Raw genomic sequence first — 21,567 nt, forward strand, 5'->3', positions numbered from 1 at the left:
GCAGCGTTGATGCCTAAAGCAGCTGCATCAAAGAGTTTCCTGAGGACCACATCCACATGTCGGTCCTGCATATCCTTTAACACTACACTACCCTCACTGGAGAGAGAGGTGTGCTTAGTCACCTGCGCCACCAAAAAAATCCACTCTGAGTTGACTCAAAAGCTGCTGACACTCCTGTTCCAGGGGATACAAGCGTGACATAGCTCTAGCAATTTTCAGAGCACCCTCCGGAGAGTCAGACTGCTCTAAGATCAGAACGCTCATATCAGGGTGCCATGGAAAAGTAGCAAAATGTGAGCACACACCACAAAGTCAGGAGAAAGAAGTGGGCGGAGCTGGCTGAGTGACTAAGCTCAATTCCTGCAAAGACTCAGAAATAAGATCTGGCAGAGCTGCAAACTTAAATAAGCGCAGGACAGTAGGATCATCCCCAGGATTCAAGACACCAGAGAGATCCGCAGATCCCACTCCAGGAAGTGCTGTATCTGCAAACAAACGATCAGTAAGTGAAACATCTAGATCAGGGTCCCCCAGATCAGGGTCAGGCAGTGCGAAAGCAGCAGCAAGCTGAAGCGAGGATGTGCCCAAAAGCACAATGCCACTAAGAGACACTTCAGAGGCAGCTTGGGACTGCTCAGTAGGAGAACACCTGTTCTGAAACTCAGACCACAAAAATTTCATAAATTTAGAAAAAGTGTCCAGCTCCTGGGGCGTAGAGTCACCCTTAGATTATTTAAATTTGCATTTCTTAGGCTGCGGAGGGTCTTCAACCTGGCGAATGGAATTGCCAGCTATGCTGAACCCCAAACGCAATGAAGACCGCCCCACCGGGCTAGCTGAGCATTTAGGTAGAGGCTAAGCTGGACGGTGCTGTCCCCTCCCTGGATGCACCATATGGCACATGGTGTAAAGATGATCTAAAAGTGCTAAATTTGTGCAATCCTGGCAAGAATCCACATGAGGAGAGCCCAAGGACTCCATCCCAGCAAGTTTCTAGGCAAAATTTACAGTTTTGAAGAAGCAGGGAGCTTTAGAAAAAAAGATAGTTAAAAATCCAAGATGACTGCCATCAAAAAATTTGCACCAAAATCGTGATATTTCTCATACTTCTCGAACTCAAAATATGGTGATTTTTGGATTTTTCAAGAGGGGGAACACAGGGGAATATTCAGAAACACTCAAAACACCACTTTTCCAAGTTCCCCCGATTCATCTCATAAGCTGTCAGTCTGTGTACTCACTGTGCCCTGACAGAAGATCTTTGTTGCAGCCTACCTCATCTCTCTCACAGTAGCTGGATGAGAAAATTCACTGCTACAATGTTGGGAATGCTTCTGCAAAGCTGATCTTCAGGTTGCTAGACTCCTATGTCTGTCTTTACCTCCACCCCTGCAGACCAACGGATGCGCACTGGAACAGGCATGAGGCGAGAAGATGCAGCCAGCATCTTGCGAGACACTGCCGAGTCTCCTAAGGGCATCCAACAGCCTGCGCTCAACCACTGCTTAACAGTAGGTGAGACCACATCAGGGACGGCCCTGAGCTCCAGAGAAAACTATGCAGGCTGGCTAACAGGTACCCAACTATGTAGGCTATCAGCTACAGACCGAAGCCTGGGTATTCTCAAGCAGGCAGAACTTTGAAATCACTCCATGCACCAGAATTCCCCAAAAAGGGACAAAATTCTACCAAATAAAATAATAAAATGGAGAGAGCAGAACAAACACTCCTGCAGGCATGCACGCAAAAGGAAAGAACTATAGGTGGAGCCAGAGAACCCAGTGAAGTACAGCAGAGGCAGAGTGAAAAATCCAGAGTGGATTCCTTCTGCAGTACGCGGCTACAGGGAAATAAACCACCTGTCTAGAATGTCTCACCTATTGCACTGAAAAATCATCCATGCTTTCATTATTCTTGAAAATTGACTCAATTATTATACTTGCTGGGCTGAAGTTAGGATCCAAAGTGGTAAACTGTATTAGAAACTGGTTGACAGACAGAAGCCAGAGGGTGGTGGTTAATGGAATTTACTCAGAGGAAGGAAAGGTGAGCGTTGAGTGCCTCAAGGAATGGTGCTGGAGTCGATTCTGCTCAATATATTTGTGAGCGACATTGCCAAAGGTTTAGAATGGTAAGGTTTGTGTTTTTGCAGATGATACCAAGATTTATAACAGAGTGGACACTCCGGAGGGAATGGAAAATATGAAAAAGGATCTGCAAAACTTAGAAGAATGGTCTAATGTCTGCAACTAAAATGAAATGCAAAGAAGTATAGAGTGATGCATTTGGGGTGTAGAAATCAGAGGGAGCCGTGTGTACCGTAAGGTGAGGGACTGAAATGCACAGATGGGGAGAGGGACCTTGGTGATAGTGTCTGAGGATATGAAGGTGAAGAAACAGTGTGACAAGGCAGTGGCTCTAGCCAGAAGGATGCTGGGCTGTACAGAGAGAGGCATGACCAGTAGAACAAAGGAGGTGTTGATGCCTCTATACAGGTCATTGGTGAGGCCCTATTTGGAGTATTGTGTTCAATTTTGGAGACTGGATATGCAAAGGATATAAGAAGACATGAAGTGGTCCAGAGAAAGGCAATGAAAATGGTGTAGGGTTTGAGCCAAAAGACGTAAAAGAAGAGACTGGAAAGCGGACAGGAAGGACAGGGGAGATATGATACAGACTTTTAAATACTTAAATGTATTAATATGGAACCAAATCTTTTCCAGAGAAGGTAAAATGATAAAACTAGAGGGCATAAATTGAGGTTGCAGGGTGGTAGACTTAAAAGTAATGTTAGGAAATTCTTTTTCACGGAGAGGGTGGTGGATGCCTGGAATGCCCTCACAAGAGAGGTGGTAGAGAACAAAATGGTGACAGAATTAAAAAATGCGTGGGATGAACACAGCGGATCTCTAATCCGCTGCCTGCATCTGGTAGCGCTATAGAAATAATTAATAGCAGTAGTAGTAGAAAACATAGGGTATAAATTGAAGAACTAGGGCCAGAACTGGGCAGATGTGCATAGACTGTGTCCCATATATGGCTATTCAGTTGGGATGGGCTGGAGGACTCCAGTAATTTGGCGCAGTTTAGACAGGCTGGAGTGAGCTTTGAAGGCAACTCCGGTAGTTGGAACCTTAGAACAGTACTAGGCAGACTTCTACAGTCTACGGCCCAGTAATATCAAAGAGAAAAAACAATTTAATTATTAATTTATAATGCGTGCACCTATTGGGCAGACTGTCATTTACTATGTTATGTTATCGTGTAAAATAAATAGGCACTGATAAACAAATCCTACCGCATGGCATTACCTTATCTGTCAAAAGCTTGTTTTTATCATACACATCCGTATAATTTTTATAGTTGGGGAATAATGTTTTCACAAGGTTAATTTCTCCATCAGCTTCACTTATATGGCTCTGTAAGGAAGGAGACACATTAGTCTGATTTTTTTTGTTCCTAATTGAGTAAAATTCAATACACAAAAGCAAATTTGACAGTAGTTATATCTTAATAGCTTATTATCGACTAGCTCAGAAGAGTGAACAGTGAACAACAAAATGTCTTTGCAGGCATATTTGTTTTCCAATCTTTTCTCTTCTTTCTCTTCTCTATATTTATTTATTTTTAAAATTTATATACTGTACTTTTGTCTTCACTGGCAATCCCTGCCCATTTCTTTCTTTCCAGTGGTCTGTCCCTTCTTGCCTTGTTTCTCTGATTTGGTTGTATCATCATTTCAGTCTGTCTAAATTTCCTGGCATTACAGAGCCCAACCCTCATTTATTTCTCCTTGAGATGAACTTAACATGCATTCCGTATAAGTTTAGAAAACAGATCACAATTATGGTAGAATCTTGGCTAAAATATAGTAAATTAATTGGAATTTTAAAATATACTTCCATGCATTTTGGCCCCAGTTCTACTAGGGTAAATCAAAAAGTAAAGGCAAAATAAATTTAACTGTGAGCAACTTAACATAAATTTAACTGTGAGCAAGTGAGCATATCACTTTTCCACATAGCCCCCATGCAAGACGACGCATTTGTTCAACTAGCTTCTGCATTCTTGCAGAGAAGAAGTTTTTCAGCTGCTGCCAAAACCAGGTGACCACTGCTTCCTTTATTTCATCATGCTTTGTTTTTTGCTCTCCGGGTCGCAGAGAGGCATCCATGTCTCCGTTGCTGGTGACAATTCTCTCCACACTATTCAGATCTTCTTTGTACGTTTCAGGAACTGAGTTGCAATCTCCATACTCTGTTGCTTGTGCTGATCAGTAAGCTGTTTGGGAACCTATAGTACGCAGACTTTTCCTGTATCCCAAGTCATCATGCATTAAGGCATAGCTGATATTCATATTTGCAGCCAATTGAGTCTCCATTATCCGTTGGTCTTCTCTAATCAGGGCATCTGCCCTGTCAATGTGATCTTGTGTGCGCAATGTTGATGGGCAACCAGAAAAACCTTCATCAGTTACACCTTCTTTTCTCGCTTTAAACCTTTTTACCTAGTCATAAACCTTTTATTGATTCATGTTGCTATGTCCATACTGATCAATATCTGATAGTGAATTTTCACAGGTTTCATTCTCTCTGACCAAAGAAAGCACACTATTGCATGTGGTTATTCAATGATGCAATCTTGCAATGGAGCGTCCATGTTTATGACCTTGTGGCTGCCACACGGCTAAAGGCCGAGTGCTACACTGCATGGACAACTATCCAACAGGCAATGCATGAGTATATATGTTGCATTTCGCTAGTTCTGTTTTCGTTATTGTGTAATTTAACAATTGCCTTTAATTTTTGATTTGCCCTTGTATCTATTTTACCTAAAAAATCTATGTGACACTATAAAAGTTATGTGAACTATATAGAATCACGCTAAGGGCTGCCTAAATGGTCTTAGGCATCACTAGTCAAAATGTGAGTATTAGTGACTTTTTTCTGATCTCCAGATGGCTGACGGGGTATATAACTCCTGTATATCCCAGCCTTTATCTTCATTGATCTATTTTTCAATTTTTCTCACTGTGCTTTGATTCCATTATCTTCATTTTCATATCGAATCGCTGTATATCATATATACAAACTTATTCTTAGACACGTGTTATCTTTTGCAGATTGTTTTGCCCCTCTCAACATGAATTCACGTTTTAAAATTCTTCTTCAGGGGTAAAACTCTTTATAGTTTATAAATCTTTCCTTTAACAGTTAAAGGAAAGATTTATAAACTATAAAGAGTTTTACCTCATGCAAAATTGTCATTTCTTTAATAAGACATTATTTTTTCTGCAGCCCTCCAAGTACCTACAAATCCAAAATGTGGTCCCTGCATAGGGTTTGAGTTTGAGACCGCTGTATTAGATGATGAGTGTTGGTTATTACCTGTATATGGGTGCCATGGATTATGGCTAATTCACCAAGTTCCTGTAGCAACTTCTCTGAACAGGAGACTGCAAAGCGAGGTGTTATAATGGGCTTTACCCTGCAATACTTAAGAGACACACGTGAGTCATTAAGAAGTAGTAAAAGAACAAACAATCCTTCTACCCTTGGATTCCCAGGGCATCAAACCAGAGTCTAAATTTTTTTTCAGTAGGGCTTCTTTTGTTCAGTTTCCTTGTCAAAATTTTTGAAAATAGAGTCTTAAAATGTCCTGAAAATGATTTCTAAGGGGCCTAATATTCAAAATGATTTAACTGAGCAGAAATACCCTGATTCTATAAAAGACGCCTATACACTTCTCCCTTCGTATTCGCTGTGATAGGGGATTAACAGAACCACAAATACAGAAAAACCGCGAATAACTTTTTCACATGTTATTCGCTGTTTTCTATTAAAAACCACCGTGAATATGGTGAAACCGTGAATAACATGGTGGGAGACCTGGACTGTTCCTGAAGGAGAGGCAAAACACGGTGAAGAAAGTGCTGGGAATCGGCGATTTTTCTCCGTAAACGCTTGGAATCAGCGATTTCTCTTCGCAAGCTGATGTAATGGGGGGGGAGGAGCCAGCAAGCTAAAAACCGTGAATAATCAAAACCGCGATTGTTGAAACCGCGAATACGGAGGGAAAAGTGTAGTTAGGCGCCTAGATCAGTGCCTAACTTATACTCGCCCTTTTATCAACCTGTGCTAGAGGCTTTTAGCACAGGCCAGCAAGGTAAATGCTCCAATACTCGTAGGGATTTTATGAGTATCTGAGTATTTACTGTGCCGGCCTGTGCTAAAAATCTCTAGCACAGCTTGATAAAAGGTAAAATCTACCTTTGAGGTAGGTCTCTACACCAAGGTGCATGGTTAGGGGTGGATTCAGGTTGGAGTTTGGGCATGGATTGACTTATACGCCAGTAGTTGCCTACCTTGGGCGTAATCATTTAGGCCAAGATTTGAATATCTGGCCTAGTTTAGGCTGGCTTAAACCTTAACCAGCTAAGTTGATTTTAATAATAATAATAATAATAATAATTTTATTCTTGTAATGCCATGGAAGTTCAATGCGGTTAACAGATGAAGAGAATGTATATTTACAGCGATGTTACATACATGACAGAGATGAAAGATAAAGGAGTTACAAAACAGGACATTTAGTTAAACTAAGCGATCAGATTTGTTAGGCCATTTAAGCGCTAGCTGGTTAAATTATAGAGGCCAAAGACAGACCAGCTATTTGGGTGGCCTGATTTAGCCACTACACTTGGCCGGTCAGAGTTTAAAATCGGTGGATATCGTGCAATATAGCTGGCTACGTTTTAGCTGCTAAACACTAATATTCAGTGGAGATACCTAGCTATCTTCTGCTGAATATTAATGCTTAGCTGGCCAAACACTATTTAACTGACCAGGAGCTGTTCCTGGCTGGTTAAATAGCGTTGAATATCGGGCGGATAGTTTATAAAATATACCAGTACATATCTGCAAGTGGTTGACTTGTACATTCACAATGATTCCAATATTGGTATAAATGTACACAGGTGCATTTATTTACAATTGCTGTAGCTTTCGTGAAGCAATTTTATAATGATATAGTAAAAAATAAAGGGTAAGCACAATATTATTCAAATTTGTATTTTATCTGTATCCCATGTATTAGGTCACCTTGTTGTGAACCGCCTAGAACTTTTTCGGTATGGCGATATATAAGAATAAAATTATTATTATTATTATCTATGCACTAAATTATTATTTATACGTATATATTTTTTGTATTTAATTCATAAGGATAAAATAATCATTCAAAACTAGGAGGGGTACATCATAAATAAATGTGTTTTAACAGGTCATCTGGCCTTTCATAGCACAAATCTATTTCAAGTTCAGACATATAAATACAAGTACAATCATTTGTAACCCCACCTTACCTGACTAGCACAAAACTGATTTCTTTTAAGATTTGTAATTCATCAATTCGAACACGAGATGATGGCAATCTCCCAGAAGAACATGCAGAGACTACAACTGGTACAAAATGCAGCAGTCAGGTTGATCTTTGGGTTGAAGAAGTCCGATCACATAACCCCTTCCTACCGACTCCTGGACTGGCTGCCAATGGAGGCACGTGCGAAGTACAAGCTGGGATGTTTCTGCTTCAAGGTACTATCCGGTCTAGCCCCTAAATATATAACTGACCTCTTCTCCATCTCAACCAAGAGACATAAGAGAAGTACACACCAGAAGTTCGTTTCCCCATTGGCTAGAGGTTGTAAATTTAAGAGACACCATCAACAACTTCTATCGTATCAAGCAGCCTTATGGGGCAAAGACCTGGAAAAACTAATTATACACGCAAATAACTATGGCGAATTTAGGAAACACCTAAAAACATACCTGTTCTTGAATTACCTAGGTAACGAATCTGTACAATTGCTCCCATCACAATCTCTCCCCTAAATCTGATCTCGTAAACTGTTAGCCACTAATCTCTAACTATGTATGTTCCATTCAATTTGTAGCATCTTTCTAATCATTGTAAATCGCATAGAACTTTACGTTCCTGCGGTATATAAACTGTTATTATTATTATTATTATTATTAACTAACCCCACCCCCTTTTACGAAGCCACATTAAGCTTTTTTATCACCAGCCATGGCGATATTAGCTCCAATGCTCACAGAATTCCTATGAGTGTTGGAGCTAATACTGCCGTGGCCAGCAATAAAAAAGTCTAACAAAGCTTCATAAAAGGGGGAGGGGGTAACTAACCCCACCATAATTAATACTGCAAACAAAATACCTTTGTTGAGACTTAATTCAAGATTACAAACAATCACAAGAATGCTAAAAAGAATGCGGCCACTTATTTACAAGAGTTCAACTCAGCACTGCGATACTAAATCCACCCGACTCCTGCACAAAACGCAAGGGAGGATCAATGGTGTTTCTTTCAGCAGCATTCTATGCCTACTTCCAGAGTATACAATTTAAGACTGCTTAATTTGTCTAATGAAATACAGAAAACCTAGGGGGGGGGGAATTCATCAACAGACACTATGGAGCTCATAATTGAAACTTAAACACAACTAAAAACCCGCCTGTCGGCACTTGGACGACCTAAAAGACAAGTCGACCAAGTGCCAATCAAACCAACTTTCTGGACGTATCCAGGGACCTTTTAGGCCTCTGAATGCCACTCTGCGCCCAGAGTTACAAGGGGTGTATCTGGAGGAGTGGTTAGAGCGGTATTTGGGTAGGATGTGGGCTGACCTAGACTTAGTCATCCTTTAGGGATAATCAAATGTTTCACGAGACTTCCTGGACAAAACTTATATGTTGTGAGTTAGATGATGTAAAAGCAGGTATAAGTGTCAAAAAACATATCCAAAGCGACCAGATAACCATTGCAGAGACAACGTAAAGACCCACACACACTGCGAAGAAGGGGGGAACATGCAGGCCTTTGGCGGAGGGGGAGGGGAAGATTTATAAACTATAAAGAGTTTTACCTCATGCAAAATTGTCATTTCTTTGATAAGACATTAACTATTTTTTCTGCGGCCCTCCAAGTACCTACAAATCCAAAATGTGGCCCTGCAAAGGGTTTGAGTTTGAGACTACTGGTATATACTGTATTTAAGAGGTCAGCTGATCCCTTCTGACCTCCCACCTTTAACACCCTGCCCTTCAGTAAATGACATTAAAGGACATTTCCCACGTATGAGGTGTAATGTTAGTTCATCTCCTTTTTCTCTAAAATTAAATGAACAATTGATTATTTTTAAGGCTCTCTCTAATTGTCAAACTTCCTGTGTGATTTATGCAATACGGTGTCCACGTGCTTTCGTTTATCTGGGCAAGACCTTAGGTGCATTAAAGATCCGCAAAATAGAACATTGGAGTTGCCTATCTTATCAAGAAAGATCTTAAAAATTTCATAGTGGTTCACTGTATTTCAAGGTCACATGTCTTTAGTGATTATGCTTTTGTGCATTAGAGGTTGTGAAACCTGCTTGCTGAGGTGGCGATATGAATGCTCTTTTACGTTTTAAGGAACAAGGCAGCTGAGGCATTAAAAAAAAACCTTTTGAAGATTTTCTTGGATGGCACTACCTATTAAATGATTCTTTATACTTATTTTTTTGTATTTAATTAATAAAGACAAAATAATCATTGAAAACTAGGGGCTCCTTTTATCAAGCCGCACTAGTGGTTTAACGCGCGTCATAGTGTGCGTTAAACCGCTGGCCGTGCTAGCCACTAACGCTTGCCTTGAGCAGGCGGTAGTTTTTATGGCCCCAGCGCAGGGGTTAGCGCGTGATTAAAAGTCACACACGCTAACCCCACTGGCGCGGCTTGATAAAAGGAACCCCTGTTTTTAAATGATTATTTTGTCTTTATTAATTAAATACAAAAAAAATAAGTATAAAGAATCATTTAATAGGCAGTGTCACCATTGTTGTGCTTACCTTTATAGTTTATTGAGTATTTATTGTTGGGTGCACTTATCCCCACCCCCCCTTTTAATAAAGTACAAAAGTGATTATTAGCACAGGGAGCCGCGCTGAATGCTCCGCGCAACTCCCGACACTCCTAGAGTTCCTATGAATGTTGGGAGCTGCGCAGAGCATTTACCGTGGCTCCCTGCGCTAATAACCACTATCGCGCTTTAGTGAAAAGGAGAGGGGTAGTTTTTGGCCCTTCTTTTTGATATGCTATTTTATAAAGAAGCATAAGTGCTTATGGAGCTTATTTTCCAAGAATATGGATGGCTCAAAATGCCTAAATGGACATCCATGTACATGAAACATCCAAAATCCAATTTTGCAAAGGCAGAAAAGAAACTGTAGTATATCCAAATAACAAGGGGGGTTGTTGTGGGCAGGTTCTGGGTGTGACTAGGAAGGGCCCAAAATCAAGATGGCCAACAGTGATAACTGAACGGGAAGAAACAGGACATCCTTCTTTTTAAATGTGGATAAGTTAGACCTGTTTCAGTCATGGCCAGGGTACAAAAAGATGCTCCAATTGAGCAACTGACTACTGGATGGATTTAGGCATGACACCTCCTTAATCTCCCGGTGATTGATGTCCCCTCCCTCTCCCCTGAAATTAAACTGAAAGGGGATGACAGCATCAGGTATTATGGTTATTCTTAGAAAAGCAGAAAGCCTAGTAGTTAGTACAGTGGGTTTGAAATCAAGGGGCTCGGGTTCAACATCTACTTTAGCTCTTTTTTTATTGTGAGCCCTTCAGAAACAGAAATATACATACTGTACCTAAATATTTAAACTACCCGTAAGTCTGAAGGCTATTGAAGTGGTGTACAATCAGGTACAAACCACGTGTTTTTCTGTTCCCAGAGGGCTCATAATTAGAAAAGAGTTAAAGTGGGATTTGAACCCGGGTACCCTTGATTGAACAACCATTGTACTAACCATTAGGCTGCCCTTCTGTTCTGTAGGAGTAGCTGTGTGGCCATTTTGCTAAGAGTTCTGCCAGACAGATGTCTTTGTTCCTGATTTTTTGCCATTTATATATTGGGCGCTCCATTTTTCAAAATGGCTGACCATGCTGGATGTTCTCAGCACACAGATGTCCATCTCACCTATTTTCGAACATGAAATCCTAACATATTTCCGGTTAGACAATACATGCGAGATGGATGTCTGTTTGAATATTAATGAGCTATATGTCTCTATTCTGAAAGTGCCCAAATAGGCACCTTCTTGGACTTCCTACCTGTTATAAAATTACTCTCTAAACATCTAAGTCAGGTGCTTCAAGTTATCCCATCCTTTCCCTGCTCTTCCCCTTTGATTTTCCTGGTAACAACTTTTGGGGAACCTACAGTATGTAGTTTTCAGATAAACAAATGAATATTAACCGTACTTACTTTTCCAGTTATAAATATGAAAAAATGAATGCTGAAATTTTGGGGTATAGTAATGTATTTAACTTGGTGTGGGGCCCATTGGCATCTTTTATTGCTTCTATATAGTAGTCATTTCTCTTTAATTATTGTCTGATTTCCTTACACATCCAGGATGGGAGGGAGGGGTGTGGGAATGTGGTATTATTTTAAATAAGAGTGGGTTATTGGGAGAATAATTGCATTTATATTATTGATTAAGTAAAGGGGTGGGGGAAAACTATTACTTTCAAATATTTGTAAGTTCATAGTGCTTTTCTTGATTTGTTACATGTTCAGATGCATATGTATTGCACTGTTACTACTTGGAAAAAAAACCCATACTTACTTTTCTCTCTAGAAATGTTTTAACAAATCTGTATGAAAAAAGGAAAACAGTATTATTCATAAATTAGTGCAGGGGCCTAAGGGGATTTTACTAAATATGGTGATAAAGTGGGATAAAGGATAACCCCTCCTCCCCTTTTATCAAGCTGCATTAGAGGTTTTTAGCATGAGCCAGCAAGGTAAGTGCTTCGACGCTCATAGGAATTCTATGAGGGTCAGAGTATCTACCACGTTGGCCCATGCTAAAATCCTCTAGTGCAGCTTGATAAAAGGAGGTGGGGGGAGAATCAGGAGCTGGGGTGGAACAGCTGAATAGTGAATTGTTATTAGTCTTTCAAATAACATTAAAACAAGAAGGCACTCCATGAAACCAATACACAGCACATTGTGAACCTTTTTTTTTTTTCATTCAGCACATAATTAATTTGTGGAATCCAGAGTAGCTAGGACTGAATGGGCTCCAGGTAGAAAAATTGAGATGGGCTCTCTGTAACAACATTGCTCCGAAGGTATTGGGGACTGGGGATGGGGGTGGGAGTGTGGGTGGGAGAGGGGAGGATATGCATTTCCCAAGGCTGACATATTGCAATTAATAAATTCAGAAAACAAATACTTTTTTTTCTACCTTTGTTGTCCGAATATTATTTTGATCCTAGTGAGGGAGGGAGAGAGGAATTTTTGTTTTCCCTGGTGGTTCAGCTGATCCTGGCAAGGGAACCCTGATCAGCTGAGCTGGCAGGACTTCACGTCGATTGGGATTCTCCTACCACGATCAGCTGATTGCAAGCTGTTCTGATGGGGTAGGACACTTGGGTACCACTTCCAAACAACTTGCTTCTATGCGTTTTTCATGTGGACGTCTTTATATTTGGGAATGTCAAAAAAAAGGTAGACGTACTAAGGGTTAAAACTTATTTTCGAAAAAAAAAAGATAAGACGTGTGGCAATTTTGAGAATGGACATTTTTACTACTGAATTTCTGGATATCTTTCTCAAAACATCCAAACTCTGACTTAAACATCCTATTGAAAATGCCCCTCTATGTATTTGTAACTATGACCTAACTTTACAGTGTTCCCCTGGTCATTCACGGTTGGCGGTTCGCTGTCCTGGTCATTTGCGGTATTTCAGACCGCGAACCGCTGACCAGGAGAGGACAGCTGGAGAGGCAGGAGAGAGCAGCCGGAGCGCCGGCTAGTGAAGGAAATCACTCGCTATATGCTCCGACCGCCTCTTCCTGCACTAAAGTCGGACCTCACCAATAGGAGCTGCGACCCTGCTCCCCTTGTCCAGTAGCACCTCTTCCCTGTTCCCCCTGTCCAGCAGCACCTCTTCTCTGCTCCCTATGTCCCTCTTCCCTGCTCCCCCTGTCCAGCAGCACCTCTTCTCTGCTCCCCCTATCCAGCAGCACCTCTTCCCTGCTCCCCCTGTCCAGCATCACTCCTTACCGGCTCCCCCTGTCCCTCTTCCCTGATCCCCCCTGTCCAACAGCACCCCTTACCTGCCCCCCTGTCCAGCATGTGGCTTCCTGGTCATTAGCGTCTGCCATCCTCTTCTTTAAAGCAGCCTGCTGAGAATCCCGTCCGGCTGTAGCGAACCACACAGGCTGCTCTGCACCTCGGTAGCACGTTCCCTCTATCGCGATCACGTACGTCAGAGGGAACGTGCTACCAAGGTGGAGAGCGGCCTGCAAGGTTCGCTATAGCAGGCTGCGAACCTCAGCAGGCTGCTTTGAAGAGGAGCAGTGCCGTTAGCAGCAGTTGGTGAGTGAGGGCGGGAGGAGAGAGTCGCCAGCGTGTTCCCTGCCTCCGTGTTCCAAAATGGAATTCGGCACAGAGGGACACAGCATGGCGACAGCGATCAGAAAACCCTAAGTGCGCATACGCACTTAGGGTTTTATTATAGAGGATGATGTCCAGGTGAAAAGGAATATATTGATTAGTTGGAGGAGGATTTGATCTAATCTTTACAGTTTTACCACCCGTTTAAATAAAATTTGAATTTATATAATGTATGTTACCTTTCTGTTTCTGCAATAGATTCATCAGTGGTTTCCTTGTAGTTTGGAACAAAATTATTGATATCCATGCAAACTTTGCCGACAAAAGCCCTTTGTCCGTAGTTATCTGCAAAATTCAACAGGCACAATCACACTCCCTTTTTCCTGCTGGCCATCCCTTTACCTATCCACCCTAGCAACCTTCTGTCTTTTGCTGTTGTCTTTTCTACCTGTTTGATCATCATGGGGCTCATAATCGAAAGAGAAAAACGTCCAAAAACCGGCCTAAGTCAGCACTTGGACGATCATAAACGAAAGACGTCCAAGTGCCGATAATCAAACCGGGTTTTGGACATATTTCTAAACGACCTAGGCCTTCATAGTGCCGCTGAACGACCATAGCTAAACGGGGTGTTTCAGTAGGAGTGTCGAGGGCGGGATTTGGGTGGGATGTGGGCCGGCTTAGGCTTAGTCGTACTGCATGTATAACCGAAAGTTATACAGTACAGAATAGATGGAACTTGGACGTTGTGACTTAGACCATTTAAAACATGGTCTAAGTCACAAAAACCCACCTAAAGTGACCAAATAAGCACTGCAAACACATAATACATACCTCACACACATTACCCCAGTGATCACCAACCCCCACCCCCCCCATAAAAATATTAATCACAACTTGAAAATTGTGCCTCCAGAACATCATCACCTGGCAGCCTGACATAGGAAAGCCTAGTCGTGCTGCTGCACAAAGGCATCTTAAACTGTCTTGGGGTGGGTTAGGGACCCATAGAGAGATAGACCCATGCCCATAAGCCCCTGTAATCACTGCATTGATATTGAAACATGTGCATTCCCCTATACACCCCAAAAACCCTTTTTTACTAGCATATAAGTGACTCCTGCAGCCATAAGGGCTATTGGGATGGTAGATAAGTGGGTCTAGGGGATTCTGGAGGTAGTTTGTGGGGCTCACCATGCCCTATAAGGGAGCTGTAGTGAGATGAAGACATGGCACTCTTTTTGTGAAGTTCACAGCAGTGCCCTGTAAGGTACCCAATTATTTAGGTGCCACGTCCAAAAGGGTTTGTTCTAGGCGTTTTTGAATTGGACGAAAAGTTGGACAAAAATGTGGTATAAAGATGGACGATTTAGCGGCTTAGACGATCAGATCTGCAGGACGTATACTTAGACGATTTTCAAAATGAAAAAAAATTTGGACGTATTTTTCGAAAATATGTCCTAAGCTCTTTTTTATTTTGGACGACTTGCAACTTGGATGAAAACAGACTTAGACGTTCCTTTCAATTATGCCCCTCCACATGTTTATCAGTTATATAATTATGCAGTATGTTCACCAGAGGGCAGTGAACATTTAACATAGAAACAAGATGGCAGATAAAGGCCACATGTCCCATCCAGTCTGCCTATCCACAGCATCCACTATCTCCTATTCTCCCTGAGAAACCCCATGTGCTTGTTCCACGCTTTCTTGTATTCAGACACAGTCCTTGTCTCCACTACTTCCACTGGGAGATTATTCCACGCATCTACCAACCTTTCTGTAAAAAAAATATATATTTCCTTAGATAACTCCTGAGCCTATAACCTCTTAATTTCATCCTATGCTCTCTCTTTCTGGAGTTTTCCTTCATTTGAAAAAGGCTCACCTCCTGTACATTAATGCCACAGAGATATAGGTGCCGATTTTGGGAAATAATTGGGGGTGCTGAACTCTTAACCACAACAAAATTTCCCCTTACCTAGCAAAGGAAAAAAAAAAAAAAAAAAAGGAAAAACAAAATACATCTAATAGTGAATGACCAGCCTGTATCTAAATGTCAAGAGTGGGGCAGGTAAGGTGGACAAATCAAAAGTTACAGTTCTGCCACTCTCTCCAACCCCTGGTAGCTTGTCAGCATCATATTCTCTCTCTCCGTTCAAGCTATTCATAGCACTTTTTTCCAACTGGTCTCTCTCTTCCCTCAGTCAGTCTATACCAGTAGTCTCAAACTCGTGGCCCGGGAGCCAAATGTGGCCTGCCAGGTACTATTTTGAGGCCCTCGGTATGTTTATCATAATCACAAAAGTAAAATAAAACAGTTTCTTGATCATATGTTTCTAACTATAAATGACAATATTATTATTAAGACATAGCCAAAAGGGAAAGATTTATAAACTATAAAGAGTTTTACCTCATGCAAAATTGTAATTTCTTTAATAAGACATTAACTATTTTTTCTGAGGCCCTCCAAGTACCTACAAATCCAAAATGTGGCCCTGCAAAGGGTTTGAGTTTGAGACCACCATACTCCATTCCTCCAATTTTTTTCCTTTTCCCTTAGTCCTTTCTTTCTCCTTTACTCCTCCTTGTTCTTTTCCCCACTCTCTACTCCCTATGCACTTTTCCTCCTTCTGCATAGGCATAATTTGATCTTTTATATTTGGAGGCAGATAATTTAATAGCTCTTTGCCTGCTTCACTCCCTGAATCATTTTAGCCTGTTCCGTTTCTCTTTTCCCTTGACCAAGCCTTCTATTTCCCTCCGCTCCAATGCAGTTTTCCCTTGGTAGTTACCATACCAAGCATACTCCTTTATAGACACTGGGACCATGGCTTCTATTTGTAACAGCTAGTTCAAAATTGCCCTTACATCTGCCTGCTTTTGAAGGGGTGAGATATTTCAAGTGTGTATGTATGCCTCACACGCACTGATATGAAGGAATGTCATTCTGCCTCCCATAAAATAGCCACAAGCCACCACCTAAGCATTCATCCAGAGGGTGGACTCAGCAACTTCATTAGGCACCATTGGTACCACTTGCATGCCAGTCTCTCTGACTCTGTCAAAATTCTTTCTTCCCCAAATGGACAGACCTTTACCAGGAAAGAGACCCCTCTGAACTCCCAAGGGCTTCCCTTGCAGAAATCTTTAAGAAAACCTTTTGCTGTCAAGGATCTTATAGACCTTGGCCCCAATGCACTACAGGTTTTCTTGCAAGTAAGCTGGTTTTAACCAGTCTTAATTGCAAGGATGCTCATAATGGTTTTCTGTGGCTACTACGATTGTCTGTAGCAGCCACTAAGAATCCTATGTTAATGCAATACAAGTAGCTCATTAGTATTCTAATGAGTACTCCATGTAATGCATAGCAGGGAAATGTGTTGTTTCTCATGCAGACTTAACTGGCAGGGTCTGAGTTGTCAGTCCTATATTCCTGTCAGTGCCTGAGCTCATCCTTCCTGCCGATCTTCAGTTTAGAGGTATGGGGGGGAGGCACCGATGCCCATTAAAAAAAAAAAATCCCTATCCCTCCATTGCCCCCTCTCGTCAAGTCCTCTAAGGCACCCCTCACAAACCCAGGACCCCCCACCTTTAAATTTAAAGATTGGCAGGAGGAATGGCCACTCCCTCCTGCTTCCGGGGCCACCTCCCCCATGATCCCTCCAACCCCCCCTCCCTTCCCCATATCTCTAAATTGAAAATTGGCAGGAGGGATGCTCACTCCCTCCTGTCGGCAGGCCCACCTCTTCAAAATGGCAGGCCTTTCCCTTCCCAGGATGTTTTGGGAGAGGCCTAAGACTCTGATTGGCTCAGGTGCTTAAAGTCCCACCCCTGGACTGGCAGCTGTACCCTGCTTCCCTCCCAGTTCAGCATCTGTCACTCACTTGCTTCCTCCATCACCCAGAAACAGGAATTAGATTTAAAGGAGGTGGGACTGGCAGAAGGAAGGCCCCACAGACTATCCACAGGCAGCTTGCTTTCAGTGCTGTGGTTGCCGGAGCTGACCAGAATGGAAGGCAAGCTTAAAGGCTCCCAGGGTGAGGGACAGACTGAGTGAGTGACATGCCAAACCGAAGGGAAATAGGGGAAGATGCCAAATCAGGGGGAGGGATAAAGTTTCAGAAGCTGAACAGAAGAGGGAAGGAGGGAAGAAAATGAGAGATGCCATATCACAAAGAAGGGGGAGAGTGGGACCTGCCCCCTCCATCTTGCAAAAAATAGGGAGTGAAACATAAGAACAAGGTGGGGAAGGAAATGACATGATGCCAGGAGCTGTGAGGGAAAGAGGAAAAGGGAGAGATACTGGACTCAACAGCACTTGCAGGAAGTGGGGCCGGGAGTAGGGGCAGGAGCAGGAGAAAGAGAGACCTTTGCTGAATTCCTGGGAAGGAAGGCATGAGGAAGGGGGGAGAAAGGGATAGTTGCTGGACAGGAGGACAGAGATATAGAAGAATGATGCCACTTCTCTGTGGCTGTGTACCACATCCCCCTTCATGTGTTTGTCAACATTGGTTTGTGTCCTTAGTCCCCTTCCTCACCTGTCAGAAGTATACTTAACATAGTGGGAGGATACAGGAGAAATACTAGAAAGAGTGATAGCAATACAGAGGCATAATGAATGATAGATATGATTTTTAAGATTTGTTTGAATGTTTTTTTCTATCATGTTTTTGTTTTAAAACTGTATGTAAACTGTTTAGTTGTAAATGGTATAGAAATTTTTAAAATAAATAATAAGACATGTCAAATGGACAAAGAGACCCTGGCAAGAGAGTTAAGAGAAGATAGGGGAAAGCAAAACATAAGAGTAGCATTACTGGGTCAGATCAGTGGTCCATCTAGCCCAGTATCCCGTCTTCACGGAGGCCAATCAAAAGCCCAAATAGCAGCAGCATTCCATGCTACCGTCCCATGTCTGTTTCAACAGCAGACTATGGACTTTTCCTCCAGGAACTTGTCCAAACCTTTTTTTAAAACCAGCTACATTAACCGCTCTTACCACATTCTCTGCCAACGCATTCCAGAGTAAACTCTGAAAAAATATTTCCTCCTATTGGTTTTAAAAGTATTACTCTGTAAGTTTATTGAGTGTCCCCTAGACTTTGTAAATCTTGATGCAGTAAAAAAATTGATCCATTTGTACCCATTCTGCACCATTCAGAACCAGATGACAAAAGTAGAAAAATGAATTTTATTTTCTATTTATTGATTAGAATATGTAAGGTTTTGGAATGTACATCTGCCAGAGCTGGTTTTAGACACAGCTGGGGCCACAAGAGAAAAACCTCACTTATTGGCTTTTCAATCTCCAGCACGGTGGTGATAAATCTCCAGTTTTGGAATGAGCCACGCTTGGCATCTCTGTGCTCAACCCTGACTACAAAGGAATCTCTTATATTTGTCTACTGCAGTGTATCTCAAACTGTGCCAAGGCACACTAGTGTGCCTCCTGAGATTTCAGGTGTGCCGCAGTAACCTGGGAAGGAGAAGAGGCGCCAGCGCCAGCTCACTGCCTACAGGAAATGCCTCTCGTGGCGAGAGACACGTCCTGTAGGCAATCAGTGAGCGCCAGCACCTATACTCACTGGCATCTGGCACACCCCCACTGGCGTCTCAGGGCCCGCCTGGAGGGCCTTCACACACACGTGGACGTCGACACGATGATGTCACGCACGCGCGTGATGTCATCACGGCGATATCCACGTACTTCCGGGTGCCTCGAGCCAAGGCCTTTAGTGTGCCGCGGCTCGAGAAAGTTTGCGGGATGCTGGTCTACTGGATTCTACCTCTCTGTGGAGAAAAACTGTGTAATGTACACTGTAGCACTTAAGAAAACCAACCAAAACTTACTTACTTGCAATCCCTTCATTAAGACATGTTAACTCAGCAACGAATTACTTACGAAAGATTACAACTTTAAATAACTTTAACCCCCCTCTTCTATTAAACTGCGCTAGCAGTTTTTAGTGCAGAGAGCTGCGCTGAATGGCCCACGCTGCTCCCGACGCTCATAGGAGCTCTATGAGCGTCGGGAGCAGCACGGGCCATTCAGCGCGGCTCCCCACGCTAGAAACTGCTATCGCAGTTTCGTAAAAGAAGGGGTAAGTCTAGTTTAAAAACTATGCTTTTTAAAGATGCTTTTGCAATACAGTATAACCGTCCTTTTAAGGATGTTTTAACTCCTTTTTATCTAGTTGAGCTTTTTCGTTCCCTACCGTTCCATTCTTCCCATTTTGGTTCTTTCCTATTATTGATTGTAGCTCTTCCCCCTCCTCTCGTGCCAGTTCGTTGTGGTCAGTCACATTTGTCAAGGAAGTCTGTCTTTTGATGTCTCCCTGATGTAAAGTCTTGGGTGTTCTTTGTTCCCTATATTTTGTATCTTTTTTTATTATGTAAAGCCGCTTTGATTATGGATAAGGTGGGATAACAAAATTTGAATAAACTTGAAAACTTAGGGCTCCTTTTATCAAGCCGCGCTAGCGGGGTTAACGCACACGACGTTTCATCACGCATTAACCCCCGCGCTGGCCCAAAACTACCGCCTGCTCAAGAGGAGGCGGTAGCGGCTAGTGCGGCCGGCGGTTTAACGCCCGCTATTACACGCGTTAAACCGCTAGCGCGGCTTGATAAAAGGAGCCCTTAAAGACCAGATGAAACAATGGCATGCAGTTTACAAAACTTGAAACGCTGTGCTCTTACGTGCAATTTCAGCAAGAAGCAAAGACGAGTCTGTATAAATGGTCGCAAAGTAGCATGCTGTGGTAGTGCCATTCCTCAGCGTTCGCCTCTGAGAGAAGATAACCAAAGAAATGCCACATGTTTAAAAGAAAGAAGACACCATGGTACATACGTGTCACAAATATTCTTGGAGGGATCCTTCTACCAAACCTCGGTAAGCATTAACACCTACTTACCACAGCTTAAAAGTGCTTACCGCAGGCGCACTTAGGAATCCCACAGTAAAATCCTGATGTGGGTACGCTACGTATATGCTAAAAAAATACATTTTAATTTTTGACTAAGGGGAGATGTCTGCTCTACTCAGCTCAGCCACCTTGCTGTATGCTGACTGATTAGCATGTGATTAGCATATGAGCTCTTAACACTTACAAAATAGGTGACGGTAAGGGCCCACACGCTAATGACAAGATTATCAAGTGACCGTTGATAACAAAAATAGAAAATTGGCCATTTTCTGGCCACGGCATAATGTGGCCTTAGCACATGGTAACGACCTGCGTAAGGTCACACTACGGCCACTTTTTTGCCACGCCTTTGTAAAAGGGGTCCCTAGCTGACTATGTGCCAGAAGGTGCTATGAAGGATATATAAGACTAGGGTCCTGATATTCAAAGGATTTCTGCTCCTAACTTTGAGGTTATGCTCCTAAACTGGCCTGCTTGAAAGTTTACTGAGGCTGAGTGCATACATGTATACACAAAATTTCATTAAACACCTATGTTTAGGAGCAGAAAAAGAGGGTAGCAACAGAGGCAGATTTTTTTTTTTTTAATTCTTTATTCATTTTTATAACTTACATCAAGTGTAACAAAAAGTAACATCATTTTAACTTAAATATATCACTTGAAATTCTATAATTAATCATACTCAATATATTTTATCCCATTCCCTCCCAACTCTTCAATATATCATATAATAAAGACTTTCCTTTCATTCAAAGCACCTAGTGAAAATTCAAAAAATTACCCCCCTCCCCATTATTTCATTTGTACTAACCAGGGAAATGATATTTATTCATTGTAATAATTTGTTAGTGGCCCCCACACATCTTGAAATTCATTAAAATTTCCTTTCTGAAGAGCTAATGTTCTTTCCATTTTATAGTTTAATCTTCTCCAATTTTTCCAATTGCATGTTATTTGTTAGCTGAATAGCTAACAGATGCAGATTTAAGGCAAGAAAAATATTAGGAGTTTAACAATGATTTTCAGAACCCTCTCCCCCTCCCCCCACATTCTGGCCCTGATTCTGTATAGGACGCCCAGGAGAGGTGTCCTATACAGAATCGGTCCTACACTAAACCCCGATTCTGTAACCGGCGTCCATGGTACAGACGCCGGTTAGAGA

General features: G+C 42.1%; 1 protein-coding gene across 2 annotated transcripts in view; it reads right to left on the bottom strand.

Annotated features, from left to right (window-relative positions):
- GDA (guanine deaminase) overlaps positions 1-21,567 on the bottom strand; it is a 119,993-nt gene that overhangs the window by 41,893 nt on the left and 56,533 nt on the right. For both annotated transcript variants that reach the window (XM_033954750.1, XM_033954669.1), the window contains exons 4-8: positions 20,179-20,266; positions 13,716-13,821; positions 11,697-11,724; positions 5,388-5,495; positions 3,312-3,419 (exon numbers count right to left, since the gene is read on the bottom strand). In XM_033954750.1, coding sequence (XP_033810641.1) covers positions 3,312-3,419; positions 5,388-5,495; positions 11,697-11,724; positions 13,716-13,821; positions 20,179-20,266 — 438 coding nt within the window. The remainder of the gene's footprint in view (positions 1-3,311; positions 3,420-5,387; positions 5,496-11,696; positions 11,725-13,715; positions 13,822-20,178; positions 20,267-21,567) is intronic.

The sequence above is a fragment of the Geotrypetes seraphini genome, chromosome 1 (assembly GCF_902459505.1).
Source record: "Geotrypetes seraphini chromosome 1, aGeoSer1.1, whole genome shotgun sequence".
Lineage (NCBI taxonomy): Eukaryota > Metazoa > Chordata > Amphibia > Gymnophiona > Dermophiidae > Geotrypetes > Geotrypetes seraphini.